The sequence below is a fragment of the Xenopus tropicalis genome, chromosome 8 (genome assembly GCF_000004195.4).
Source record: "Xenopus tropicalis strain Nigerian chromosome 8, UCB_Xtro_10.0, whole genome shotgun sequence".
NCBI classification, from domain to species: Eukaryota; Metazoa; Chordata; class Amphibia; order Anura; family Pipidae; genus Xenopus; species Xenopus tropicalis.
The window spans coordinates 77,476,577-77,491,128 of record NC_030684.2 but is presented as its reverse complement, the minus strand read 5'-3'; the positions used below and the strand labels follow the sequence as shown (position 1 = coordinate 77,491,128).

Sequence of the window (14,552 nt, the reverse complement as noted above, 5' to 3'; positions counted from 1 at the left end):
CCTTTCTAAACCAAAGTACCAATCTGCAAAGCTTTCCTAAAGTTAGCGTGTTTTATGACTTTTCTAAAAATTGCCTAACGTTTCAATTTGCCGCATTCATCTCACAGAATTTCTTACATACAATGACACATCACCCTAAATATGAATGCCAGAGGTCTACTGAACAGTGCGATGCCCAAAATGCATAGATATACCAAAGTATGTGATATATACGGACCCTAAATTAAAATAAGTGCATTTGAATTTTCTCAGCTGCTAACTCAGTATCTGCAAATAAGACCCCCTGTTACATATTATGTGTCGTAAGACAAAATGTACAGCAAGCCCTGAAAACCATATAATTTTTGAAAGTACAGATTGTAACAAATCCAACATGGGTAAAGAGTCCTTTCTACACCAAAGTACCAATCTGCAAAACTTTTCTAAAGTTAGTGGTTTTTAAGACATTTCAGAAAATTGCCTAAAAATGTTGCAATTTGCCGCATTTATCTCACACAGTTTCTTATAGACAAAGGCAAATCACCCCAAATATGAATGCCAGAGGTCTACTAAACATTTTGATGCCCAATATGCATAGATATACCTAAGTCTGTGGTGTGAACTTTGAAAATAGCGCATATGGATTTCTCACCTGCCAACTCACCTTTTCCACGCAGAGCCCCCTGACAGCGTATTATGTGCCTTAACACCCTCTAACTATACACAGACCCCCAGAAAACCATAAAACATTGTTGCGTTAAGTGGTAATGTGCTCACTACTAAACAGCCTATTACATTGCTCCAACTGGCTACTCATTTTGCCACACCATGCAAGCAGGTTAGAGTAGAGGGACTTGTTGGAACAAGTTACTTCAGGATTGTGTTCAGTACTGTTCTTCCAGTCCCATACTATTATGGCTTGAGTACATTTATGGAAACTGCTATACAGTAAAACAAGATGGTACTGCTGTTGTTTGGGCAAGAAGTAAATAAATAATGTGGTCACCACAGTAAGCTTCTCTATAGGAGCAGAACTGACTCCGTTGTTTCAATAGAATAGTTAAAATAAAAAAAAATAAAAAAACTGTAGAAAGGTAACATTCACAAACCAAGTACATTGTACATTATTTGTTGAATTTCATACTTTAAAACAGGGATCCCCAACCTTTCTTACATGTGAGCCACGGTAAATGTAAAAAGACTTGGAGAGCAACACAAGCACCATTAAAAATTATGGGGGTGCCAAATAAGGGCTAAGATTGGCTATTAGGCAGCCTCTATGCACATTATCAGCTTACAGAAGGCTTTATTTAGTAGTAAATCTTGTTTTTATTCAACCAAAACTTGCCCCCAAGTCAGGAATTCAAAAATAACTACCTGGTTTGGGGGAACTGAGAGCAACATCCAAGTGAGCAACATGTTGCCCCCGAGCCACTGGTTGGGGATCAACCAGTTTTTAAAATGTTAATCTTAGTATTTAGAGCAGCATTGGGTTTTTCAAATATTCATGTGTCAAAATACCATTTTTTAAAAGTAAAAAAAATAGCATTATTTATCATTAATTTGTGTTTTTCACTATCTACAGCTAATATCTCCTCCTCAGAGCTGTCTCTCAATGAGATGCGTGACTCAAACACACCGCATATGGACCCAGGCATGATGCCACTCCCAGACACTGCTTCTGGGCTAGAGTGGTCAAGCTTAGTCAGTGCTGCCAAGGCTTATGAAGGTAACATTTTAAACATTTCAGTCCAGGGAATGAGAATACAGTGAAACCTCAATTTTACATACCCTGATTTTGAGTTTTCTGGTTTTTACACTGTTTTTTTTTTCCGGTCCACTGAAAAACTTTAAATAAGGGTTTTACTGTACTAGCTTTGAGTCGTGTGTATTGGAGAGAAGTGCTTTAAAGGAGGAGGAAAGGCTGTCACTCGAGGGTGCCAAAATGTTAGGCACCCCCAAGTGACTTTAATCGCTTACCTTGTACCCCAGGCTGGTGCCCCTGTTAGGAGAGAACAGCACCAGCCCGGGGTATCTGCAGCGAGCGATTCCTCTTTCTTGTTCGCGCATGCGCAGTAGAGTGAAAAAAATGAACTTTAACAACAAAGTCGACTTTTCACTCTAATGCGCATGCGCCGGCCCAGGGATTTTGCCGGCAGAACGAACATGGAAGAGGAAGCGTTCGCTGCTGGTACCCCTCTCTCCAAACAGGTGCACCAGCCGGGGTACAAGGTAAGCAATTAAAGTCACTTGGGGGTGCCTAACATTTTCACACCCAAGTGACTTAGCCTTTCCTTATCCTTTTAATCTTTTTTTTTTATTTTTTACAAATGCGGTGACATAGGTCCATGTAATACAGGGGATTAGGGGGTTAAATGACATACTAACAATACTGCTGAAAAAAACTGTCAAATCTTTGAACAGACCTAACACTGCAATGTGCAAACCCTGTAATGTGGTAGTGTTTGCCAGAGGTCCAACCCTGCATCGATTATAGTGAAATAGGATTAGATCATGCTCTGTATTGTATAATGTGGATTAGATCATGCTCTGTGGTGAACAGTGTTACATATATTTTATCTATTTAGTATAATATAAGGTAGGGGAGATCAGATTATATCCTAAGAACAATCAAACAGTGTATTGTAGAATTCTGGGAAGTAACAGTGTGTACTTTACACGGGGAAAGGTACAGTTGCATCCAGACAATCTCTTTTGCAACTTGTGGTAAGCACCAATGTGTTACCCCAGGCTTATCTACTGATTTGTGTGCAGTTGCACCCCAAAGGATCCCTGAAATAAGCAGCAGCCTGTTATCTCCAGGGTTTCTTTAGTAAGTTACATCCACTGCACTTTATAATAGCTGCAGAATGTAATCGTTATCCATGCTTCACATTTGAAGTGACACCATGACATTCAACTCCAGTAAAAAAAAATTTGTGCAACTTATGTGTGTTCTTACTGGTGCATAGCAGGCCCTGTATTTTACATTGTGGGGTCATCATCACTGTCCAGTGTTTGGGAGATGTAAAACTGTTTTGTTATAAGTGGGAAACATTAGACCCTGTAATGCCCGGTATAGCTCAAACCCTGTACTGAAAACAGCGAAGGAGATTAGGCCCTGCATTATAAGCTGTGAGGCAGATCAAACCCTTTAATGTACAATAAGCTGGTTCTGAACTGTCAGGAAGAGTAGGCCATGTATTTTGTATTGTGGGGGAGATCAGACCCTGTATTTTGCAGTGTGCAGATGATCAGCTTGAGTATTTTCCCGTATGGGGAGATCAGACACTGCATTAAACAGAGTAATTGAGAACAGATACTGTTGTACTGTGTGTGCAAGATCAGACACTTTATTGTATAGTGGTTTGGAAATAATACAGTTATTATACAGTGTAATGAAGATCCAGCATTAAATTAGTGTAACATGTTCTTTTTATGTTCCTTTAGTGCAAAGAGCTGCTTCACTTTTTTCTCTGAACGAAGTTGCTGAGCTCCGTCCTGCACAAAGTGGTGGCACCACTCACCTGAGCCTAGAACGACAACACACTCCGCGAAGCACCCCTACATCCAGGTACAAGGGAATTTTAAGAGAGTATGCGCTATATATATCCTGTTTCTGAAGAAGCAACAAGTTCACTAAACTGGTCATTCATGCTGCTACATTAGAGTACAAATAAGCCACATGAAAGTTTTGTTATATTAATATGTTTTATATTAGAGTGGCTGTACTACTTGTGGCCAGTAAGTTTATAACATATAATATAGAACTACATCAATTAATACATTTCTTTCCACATCCTTATACCCACCTTGATACTTAATGCACATGGGCACCATTACTTTAAACTCCAGGGCCGCATATGCACAGCACTTTAAAAATGCAGGAGAAGGATGGCCACGCAGTTGTAACCTACAAGCTGTCCGACAGCTTTGTATTAAGGGGTGTATAGGGTTGCTGGCTATGGGAATGGGCATACTAGCTGTACGCCATAATGCAAATTAATATAAACAATTTTTTTATGAGTTAAGATTGTTAGCCTGAACCCCTTCTATCTGCTTTATTATAAACAATAAGAGGGCTATAGAAGGTTATAAGGATGTGGGAAGCCAACCTGAGAAATTACATCTAGGGGGGGCTACCACGTGTGTGTCCCTTGCCTTAGTCTGGGATTAGCAAATGCCAAAAGATCACCAGCTGGCTGAATGCATAATACCTGCAATCATGTTTGGTAGATGAGGAAAAATGGTTCTTATGGTTTGGGGTATGGCCCCAGGTTCCATTAAAAGTACAAAGTAAGATGGTATTCTTCATAATTCTGTGCTTTCTATTTTGTGGTGGAAGTTTGCAGAAGACTTTTTCCTGTTTCAGAACAATAATGCCTCCGTGCTAAAAGAGAGGTCTGTACAAAATGCAGAATGGGTTTGGTGGAATAGGAGTGGGTGAACTTAATTGGCCATATGGTGTTTTTGCAGCAGTGTAATGTATGAAACCAAATCCTATCAACAATATTCCAAAATATAATGAAATGGCTTTCCAGATGAGTGAGATCTCTTAATACTTTTGGCAATGTAGTGTATACGGATGGGGATGGAAGTGCTTCATTTTAGGTACACATGTACATGTGTACATTTTATTTTATTCATGTAATTTTAAAGTCGGTATTGGTGTTGGTAGTGACAGCAAGCTTTTTTGCTGATACCACTATAACTCTGCTATTGTATATCTGATTTATAAATTCCATGCAGTTTGTCTGATACATTGCATTGCTGATATATTGCATTCTATTTATTCCAGTGGTGAGTTGACCCCAGACCTGACTGGGAAGGTGTTGCAGTTGGAAGTTTTGCTGAAGCAGCTTCATACAGATCTACAGAAGGTAAGTCTTAGTAGTACAAGTTCCTGGTGTAAATATAGAGGAAGCAGACCCTGCAGAGGGATGGGTGCTAGGCTAAGAGTGCCTGTGTGCTGGGCCCCTCCAAAGATTTTTTTTTTCCTTGGGGGAGGGGGGGGGGTGCACAGCGCAGTGTTGAAAGTAAATCTTTGCACCTTAGGCGAAAATATATGATCCAGTCACACTGTGCAACAAACAGGTTGTGTTGCATGTTAGACAATTAGGCAAAGAGATTTCCTGTTGTTACCAAGGCAGTTGTGTGCCAGTTAGATATGGCAGCCAGTGAAGCCACCTGTAACCTGGAAGTGCAAGCAAATGTAGGACCTGCATTTGTGGCATTAAGAGCATGTGTATGCAAGAACATAAGACCTGCATTCTGTGCACAAAAGGGTTAAAAGAACAATATAGACATGAAATGTTATTATCTGTGACACATGCAAGCTCTTCACAATAAAATGCCATCACCTTACATCTATTTTCTTGTCATACCCATGCAGGAAAAGTTGGACAAAGAAGCCTTAGCAGCTGAAGTGGCCTGTCTGCGGCAGAACAACCAGCGACTTCAGGAAGAGTCCACTAATGCCAGTGAGCAACTGCGAAAGTTTGCAGAGATCATCTCCAACACAGTCGAGAAAAAGGACTAAGACCTCATTCTGGTTATTAGCTATCAGCTTCCACTTCCTTTGTAAAGACTACTGCATTCCTCAGCCATTTTGTACTTGTGTGGACAGAACAATGGTACCTGACTCTTAATTGGAGGCTCCTTAACCCTCATACAGTTGTGACTTTTATAATGTTCATGTACTTAAGCTGTTCAGAAACTACATTTTTTTTTTTATTTATCATGGAACCATTATTGTGAGAATTTTTCGTCAGCATAATTGTTGTTTCTACATGTACAGAACCAGTTTGCCATTTTTAGATTTGTATCCAAATCCCCGGACCTTTATTACCTTTTTTTTTTCCACTTTACCAAGAGTTATGCAAGAAAAGACAACTCCCAACTGAAAGGGACACAAAGTTCATATGGTGCAGCAATGCATCTAGCTGGAAAATAATGTTATATATCTAAATATATATATATATATTTAATTTGTACAGGAAAAATTATATTTAGGGATTTGGGATTGAAATTAATCATTTGAAATTGTGAAAATCTTTCATACAAATTTATTTTATTACAACACTACTGGACACTGGGAATGGCAAGGTTTCTGCAGTAATCCTGATGTATATTTTGTTAATATAATGTATTAATAAGGATGCATTTTGTTAGTGAAAATCAGATTTTGAGAGTTGTCTGAAGCGAATGTGGTAATTTCTTAATATTGCAGAACTATAAAAACATTTGCAAAAAAAATGCTGTTTACACCATATATGTGTTACATGGGAAGAACTACAATTCTGTACTTTACTAATAGCATTTCAAAGATTCTCTCCATCAGGGGGCAGTATATAAAGTTCCATCACATCTACTGTATAACATGCACTTTCCTTCCATTCCAAACTGTAGGAAAATGTGCCTAAAAGCAAATTAGGCTTAATAAACTTAAAGTCCTTTATTTCTAACATTGTTTTTGTCTTCCATGAACGCAATGCTGTCTTACTGTATTGTTTTCTAATCCATCTTTTTGAACCAGGAATAAGTGCTTTGAAAAAAATACTCCTTTTAACACACTCCAAATGAAGGTTATTAAGAGTAAAGTTAGAGATGGTCACTGCACAGCTCCTGGTGATTGTCTTTCATGTAAAAGGGGCGTAATGATGCCAAGGGAATTAATGCCCAGAAGCAGGTAGAATTTACTGGTCACCTGTAAATAAGCAAATATCTTATTGGTTGCTGTGAGTTTCTGCTACTGGGCAAATTTAGGGTTATATTTATCATGCTGTGTAAAAAGTGGAGCGAAGCTTTACTTGTGATTTTGCGCAGGGCAACCAATCAGTAATTAGATTTCATGAGTTAGAAAAATGTTTTACTCTACTTTTTACATAGCATGATAAATATACCCCTTAGTGTCTTTAATTGCATCACGCTTCTTCCATGCATATACCCAGCTACAAAATGCTCTGTATGACTTTGTGTGCCATTGCCCTAAATGTAATGCCAAGCCTTTATTGTTTAATGGGAATTTTAGGAGCAAAATATGGTTTGTTTCCTAGGACCCCGTCTGCATTGCATATAAATAAGGAGAAGCCTCCCCTCTCTATATGCTGTTTACATGGATCCATTTCCCTGGCTCTGCTTATGCTGATCTAAGAACACCGACATTCCCAGTAAGGAACCATCTGTAGTTGGGATCCAGGGCACCTGTCCTGGCTGTTATTTAAAGGAAAAGTAACACTAAAGATGTTTAAGTAAAAAATCTATTCTACCCTGCCCCAATAATTGCCCTATCCTGCAAACCATTTATTATTTTGAATGCTTTAGTACAAAATACCCGTTAAAAGTTGGCTTTTGGTCATGTAAAGAAAGGCGATACAGTGATGCAGGTGAAGTATCAGAGGAAGCATCCACTATGCGGCGATCGATTGATCGAGCCTAGCCTGACTCCTTCCTATACAGAAGGAAGGCTAGGCTCAATCAATCGATCGCCACATAGTGGATGCTTCGCCTGATACTTCACCTGCATCGCCATATCGCCTTTCTTCAAATGACCGGAAGTTTTAAAAGGCATTTTGTACTAAAGCATTCAAAATAATAAATGGTTTGCAGGATAGGGCAATTATTGGGGCAAGGTAGAATAGATTTTTTACTTAAACATTTTTATTGTTTTCCTTTAAAATTCAGTTTTCCACCAAGGGTGTTTCAAGTAGAAACAAATGACAGGACCCCCAAATAAGGCATAATGTGTTTCTTGCAGAGCAAATTCCCTGGTGTAGAATATCTCATTTGAGGGAACAGAGTTTCCGATGTATTTGTTGTCTTTGTATTTTGGAAATAACGATATGAGAAATGGCTGTAGGTCACTGCACAGACCATAAAGGAAATGGCAAATCTGCAGTTATCCTGCGCATATATATATATATATATATATATATATATATATATATATATATATATATATATATATATATATATATATAAACAAAGCATAGAATGGAGAGCACTCCAAAAAAAATCGTGTCAATACCTGGGTGCCAGAGCTGAGGACAGTGTATAGCAATTGAAAATGTCAGCACTCACAGGATTTCTAAGCCGATTAAACAAACGAACGAAAAAATAGTTCGTTTGTTTGTTTAATCGGCTTAGAAATCCTGTGAGTGCTGACATTTTCAATTGCTATATATATATATATATATATATATATATATATATCTCGGGTGCAAGGTAAATGATTTAAATATCCAAAAAAGACCAGCAACACCGAGTTAACTCGGTGTTGCTGGTCTTTTTTGGATATATATATATATATATATATATATATATATATATATATATCAGTAAAGGTGGCCATACATGGGCAGATTTAAGCTGCCGATTCAGGTCCAGACCGATTCTGCAGTTTATCTGGCTGTGTATGGGGCCTCCGATGGGCCTTCCTGACCGACATCTGGGCACAAATTGGCCAGATGTCGATTGGCTCATTGATGCAGTCCTCACTTTAACTTTTCACATCCCTTGCATTGTAATGTGATCGTTTGACCCTAGGGCCAAAATAATCGCATTAGCACTATATCGCTCCCCCAAGGTGGGCATGGGGGAAAGATTAGCTTGTTTGGCAACCTCGCCAAATAAAGGAATCTTACCGGGTATGGCCACCTTTACCTTCTCTTCGCAAGGGAACACATTTCCATACACACAATGCCCTGAACCCACCGCATTCAAGGAGCCTGTGAAGTGCACGTTAACAGTGTGTTGTTTCAGGTTATTGTGTAGAAAACCATAAGTGCAGGCCCTTCCTACATGAGATTCAGCTCATAAAAGTTCCAACTTTCTCTCCAAAAATAAATTTCACAGTTAAGCACTGACATTTCTCTCCCTTCTTTATTCACTTATTAAAGGCAGAAAGAGAAGGACATCTGTTTGCTTGAGGTCAAAGATGTATTTTACCTGGACACAATCCCAATACATTATTCATCACACAGTGGGGAAGCTGTTAATATAGAGTACAGTGCTAGTGTTTCGCTGTCCCCCAATGAAAGCCCATTCTTCTAAGGCAGGGATCCCCAACCTTTTATACCCATGAGCCACATTCAAATGGAAAAAGTTTTGGGGAGCAACACAAGCATAAAAATGTTCCTGGAGGTGCCGATGAGAGCTATAATTGGCTATTTGATAGCCCCTATGTTGTGGAAGCCTACAGAAGGCTCTCTTTGGCAATTACACTGGGTTTTTATGCAACCAAATCTTGCCTCCAAGCCAGAAATTCAAAAATAAGCAACATCCAAGGGGTTGGTGAGCAACATGTTATTCCCGAGCCTCTGGTTGGGGATCACTGTTCTAAGGTGTTGGCAGCCTAAAGGGTGGAGAGTGTAGGGGTCTCGGTCGACCAAATTTGCTGCATCACCTAATGGTTAACTCTTCATATTGTTGTGAAACATTACTGGGTGTGGAATTAAGGAACTAATTATCTGTTATTTAGTCATTTTTGCCCACAGTTTACTTTGTGACCTTTCCTGAAGTCCTTTCACTGCACCTTAGCTCTCAATAATTAGCATTGCCTGAGAGAGACATGAAAGCAAACCACTACTTGTATTTTACATCACTTTCCCCCCTAGTGCTGAAGGCAGCAGATACTTTCCTCCCTTGGCTCATGTTGATGATGGGTCATGTTATGATTGCTAATTAGTTTCCTGCCTACAGAGGAAAGGCAATCTCATTAGGTAGTTTTCCCTATTGGACTAAAGGAATGGGATTTCTACTATGGAAGAAATGCATACACTTACCTGCACTCCATGCCTAATTAGCACCTTACATTGTGTGGAGTTACAGGGTATTAGATTCAGTACATAACATAGGCCATGGGTATTGGTACAGGTGGCTGCTGCTATAAAAGCTAACACACACACACACAGTTGCTCTCAGGGAGGATTGTTGGATGCAGTTAAAACATAAATAGCCTGTCGGTGCTTTCAGTAGAAAAGTATGGGACAGCTGGAACATCAAAAGGAGACACCACGAGAAATGTGCAGGGTGGCTTCTGCTGGAGATATCACCTGCATAATCATTTAACCCTCTAGATGCTGGTAGATTAAAGCTGCTGAGCCAAAAGCATTCAATTAACAACCATGAATTTTAATAACTCACAAAGAAAAAAGGATTGTTGTGAATTGCAATAGTGCTCAGATATTTTTGGGGAGTTTAGGATTGAGTTTAAGGGCATTGTAACTGCTGTGGCTCAACTTGTAGAGTACTACGATGGTCAAAATACCCCAGTGCGCTGTCAGTGAGCCGGCTGCTATGGGCCACAATTTAGGCTGTGATTTTCTTAGGCCTAATGTATAATGACTTTTTCAATGTTCTTAATGACTGGGTTAACCTCTGTGAGTATCTATTGTATGCATGCTTAATGGAATTTTTTGCTACTTTTGCTCCTACACCTTGGAGGATAAATGCAGTGTCCGTTTAATTTATAATACCCTAGTACATGTAACAAGATAAATACAGTGCCAATTACATACACCCCAGAACACATGGCAGCACAATTGCAATGTAAATTACATGTTTAATACCCCAGAATGTCTTGCAAGTTAAATGTTATTTTTTTTTTTTTATAAATACAGCTTCAGTCCCACATATAATGTCCTCAAAACATATGATAGATACAGTGTAGATTTCATGTAGAATACCCAGAACACATGGCAGGATAAATGCAGTAGCAATTTCATATCAAATTCCTGCCAGACTACCCTGCAGTTAACCCTTTCACTGCCAGCCGTTTTGGACCAAAGTGGAACTTCTACTGCCAGACAGTTTTTGAACATTTTGCACTGTTTCACTTTAGGGGCCTTTCCTCGGGGGGAATTTTAGTTTACCCAGGAAAACAATATAGCGTTTTTTTCAGGACAACTTAAGCTTTCAAAATATGGTAGTATTTTGGTGTAATTCCAACTCTGTAACAAGATATAGGCTTCTAAATGTCTAAACAATTTTTAAAAAAATCAAATTTTCCATAATATAAACACACATACTAGAAACAAAAATTATTTTATGCACAAAAATACAACTGATTTGGAAAGTCCCATGTCTCCTGAACATGCCAATACCAAATATATATGGTTTTATTGAGATTTCTCACTTGTATAGGTCAAAAACTCCCAGCAGTACACTACCAAATTTCCAAAGCACTGCTCCAGAAAGCTGCATACTTTAGATTTCAAGGCCAAAAATTCCACTAACAGAAGGTTTATCCTAAAAATTGTAAATTTTTGGAAAAACAGATTCTGGGGAATCCAGAATAGGCACAACTGTCTGTCTACTCCAAACTATCAAGTCGCAATGCTTTCCTAAAGTTATTAGTTTTTATCAAAATTTGTGAAATTTTTAAAAATCACTTCAACGCTTCCAGTCTATAGTATCTTATCTCCTACAGGTCATAAAGTAACCAAATAAAACCCCCTAAATATGAACGCCCCAATGTGAACATACCCCCATATGATCTATCATTTCTGTCATTTCAGCTCCTGCAAAATCAACACGTTTACATCATTATATGTGGGATAAAGCTAGTATAAAGTATGCGCACCCCAGAAATCCATATATTTTTGGAAAGTACACATTCTCCCGAATCTAAAATGAACCCATGTCTTTCTACTCCAAAGTACCAAGCCGCACAGCTTTTCTAAATGTAGAAATGTTGATGACATTTCCAAAAATCCCCTCAAAGCTTCCATTTAGCAGCATCTTATCTCCCACATAGCATTAGGTACCAAGATAAAACACCCTAAATTTGAACGCCAGGGGTCCACTGAACAGTTTGATGCCCAATATGTATAGGTTTACCTAAGTATGTGGCATGTAGGGGCCCCAATGGGAACATACACCCATATGATCTATCATTTCAGCTACTGCAAAATCAACACATTTACATCCTTTATGTGGGATAATGCTACAAAAAAAGTACGCTCACCCCAGAAAGCCATATATTTTTGGAAAGTACACATTCCCTCGAATCTATAATGGGTACACATTTCTTTTTGCTCCGAAGTACCAAGCTGTAAAGCTTTCCTGTTTGCCGATTTTTATGACATTTCAGAAAATCGCCTAAAAATGTTGCAATTTGCTGCATTTATCTCACACAACTTCTTGCATACAGAGGCAATTCACCCCAAATAGGAACACCACTGAACAGTTTGATGCCCAATATGCATAGATATACCAAAGTCTGTGGTATGTACTGACCCTTAAATGAAAATAGCGCATAAGGATTTCTCGCCTGCCAACTCAGTTTTTGCACACAGAGCCCCCCTGTCAGTGTATTATGTGCCAAAACTTCCCCTAACTATACAGATCCCCCACAAAACCATATATTTTTGGAAAGTACACATTCTGACAAATCCAACAAGGGTAAAGAGTCCTTTCTACACCGAAGTACCAATCTGCAAAGCTTTCCTAAAGTTAGTGGTTTTTTATGACATTTCAGAAAATCGCCTAAAAATGTTGCAATTTGCCGCATTTATCTCACACAATTTCTTGCGTACAAAGGCAAATCACCCCAAATAGGAACACCAGAGGCCTACTGAACAGTTTGATGCCCAATATGCATAGATATACCAAAGTCTGCGGTATGTACTGAACCCAAAATGAAAATAGCGCATAAGGATTTCACGCCTGCCAACTCAGCTTTTGCACACAGAGCCCCCTGCCAGCGTATTATGTGCAGTAACCCCCCCTAACTATACAGAGACCCTCACAAAACCATAGATTTTTGGAAAGTACACATTCTGATGAATTCAAAATAGGTAAAGTTATTTTTCTACACCAAAGTTACACCTGGCAAAGCTAAAAACAGATCAGGAACACTAATACAGGGATAAAAATGCAATAAAACCACAAAAATTGTGCGAATTAGTGAAACGACAAAATAAGTCACACGACAGTGTAATTAGTGGTCAGAATATCTGATCCAACAGTTACGCTGTCAAAATATACAGTTGTTAGGGAAAATAAACTAAAAACAAAGTGGTAAAAAAAAAAAAAATTTTTAAAGTGTTTCTGTATACATGTATGTACATGTGTAAAAGTTGTGTGACAGTGTGTAAGTGTGTATATTAGTGTATATAAGTGTATATAAGTGTGCAAAATGAAAAAAAAAAAAAAAACCTGCTAAATTTTCTGCTGTAAGTGTGTGTAAATGTGTGTAAGTGAGTGTGTGTAAGTGCAAAAAAAACCCCCACCTTACCTGTCTTGAAGCAGGGATCGCAGTCCTGGTCCTCCTGCTGCAGTCTTCATCCGGCCGGTGCTTGGGGGGGGCGAGCAGGAAGCAGGAAGTAAAGACTAAGCAATGATCGCGTCTGCTGCTTGGAGGTCGACATGACAGCCCCCCTGGCTCGTTGCACATGCCGCTTCTGCAGAGAGTACCTTTATCTGCCAAACAACATATGGCACGCCTTGTTGGCAGATAAAGCCTTTCAATGCAACAATGTACGTCGTACGTTGTTGGCAGTGAAAGGGTTAAATGTATAATTTTTTTTTTGATATGTCATGTCCCAAAACACGTGGCAGCATACTGTGTCAGTTCCACAAATATGGCTCTATAACACATGATATTATAAATACAGTATAAATTTTATCTATAATAACCCCAGAATAAAGCAATGTAAGTGAGATGAATGATATTCTGCAATTCTCAGGTTTAAGAACAACGTATTATGTCATGTAAGAGCTAGCTGTAAGTTATTTATACATACCTCCCAATTGTCCCGATTTCCGCGGGACAGTCCCCAACCCGCAGTCCCAGATTCTTACAGAAAAGTCCCTCATTTCCCTTTGATCTCCTGCACTGAAGCTAAAAAAGATACAAATTTAATTAAAAGTATCTTTTGGCAGAGAGACCAGAAATCTTAACAAGCGTCACCTGCACTTAGAAACATTGTTTCTCACTTTTAATTAAATAAGTAGCTTTTGGCAGAGAGTCCAGAAAGGTAATAAGTCCCCCTGCACTGAGATACAATTGTAACTAATAAGCTAAACAGGTCTCTTAGGGGAACTGAGACTTGGAGCTTAAAGGGCAATTTCACCTTTTTCAGCAAAACTGTAATAGCACATAAAACAGGACCCCAAAACCCCCAGAAATGTGTTCAAACCAAATTTAGTCAAACGGGATTTTTAAGCAAATTGAAAAATGTTTTAAAGCAGATTTGTTTAGTGATGATAATTGTGCTAAGATTGCATAGCCTCGTGCCTTGGGGCCTTCGGATACACATCCCCAGGATTGCATTAGTCTTAATATTCAGGATCTCTAATTAGTTCCAGTGTCCGTTAGCATGACTGTCAGTCTGTTCTAGTTTCATTATGACCAATCTATGCAGATATATACAGTGCTGGTTGCATGACAAGGTTTGTGGCAGTTCCGAGGCACACCGCTGTTTGTTCCTGATAGCCTCGGCATGCATGGCCATAGCTGTTGGTCCAGGACAGCAAACATAATTATGATTTTGCAACAAGGCTCAGTATGCAGAGCTTGAAACTGTGCTGCTTCAGCATGCTGCTGCTCTGCTATTTGACAGATATCTGCT

At 39.0% G+C, this 14,552-nt stretch overlaps 1 protein-coding gene across 5 annotated transcripts in view; it reads left to right on the top strand.

Moving 5' to 3' along the window:
• Positions 1-6,443, top strand: part of sipa1l3 (signal induced proliferation associated 1 like 3) — a 118,138-nt gene extending 111,695 nt beyond the window's left edge. For 4 of the 5 annotated variants that reach the window (XM_004917031.4, XM_004917030.4, XM_002940607.5 and 1 more), the window contains exons 20-23: positions 1,565-1,708; positions 3,430-3,553; positions 4,778-4,859; positions 5,372-5,702. In XM_004917031.4, the coding sequence (XP_004917088.1) occupies positions 1,565-1,708; positions 3,430-3,553; positions 4,778-4,859; positions 5,372-5,518 (497 nt within the window). In that variant the 3' untranslated portion in view covers positions 5,519-5,702. Of the gene's footprint in view, positions 1-1,564; positions 1,709-3,429; positions 3,554-4,777; positions 4,860-5,371 lie in introns of all 5 variants that reach the window. The other variant, XM_004917029.4, reaches the window with a different exon arrangement.
• Positions 6,444-14,552: the final 8,109 nt, after the last annotated feature.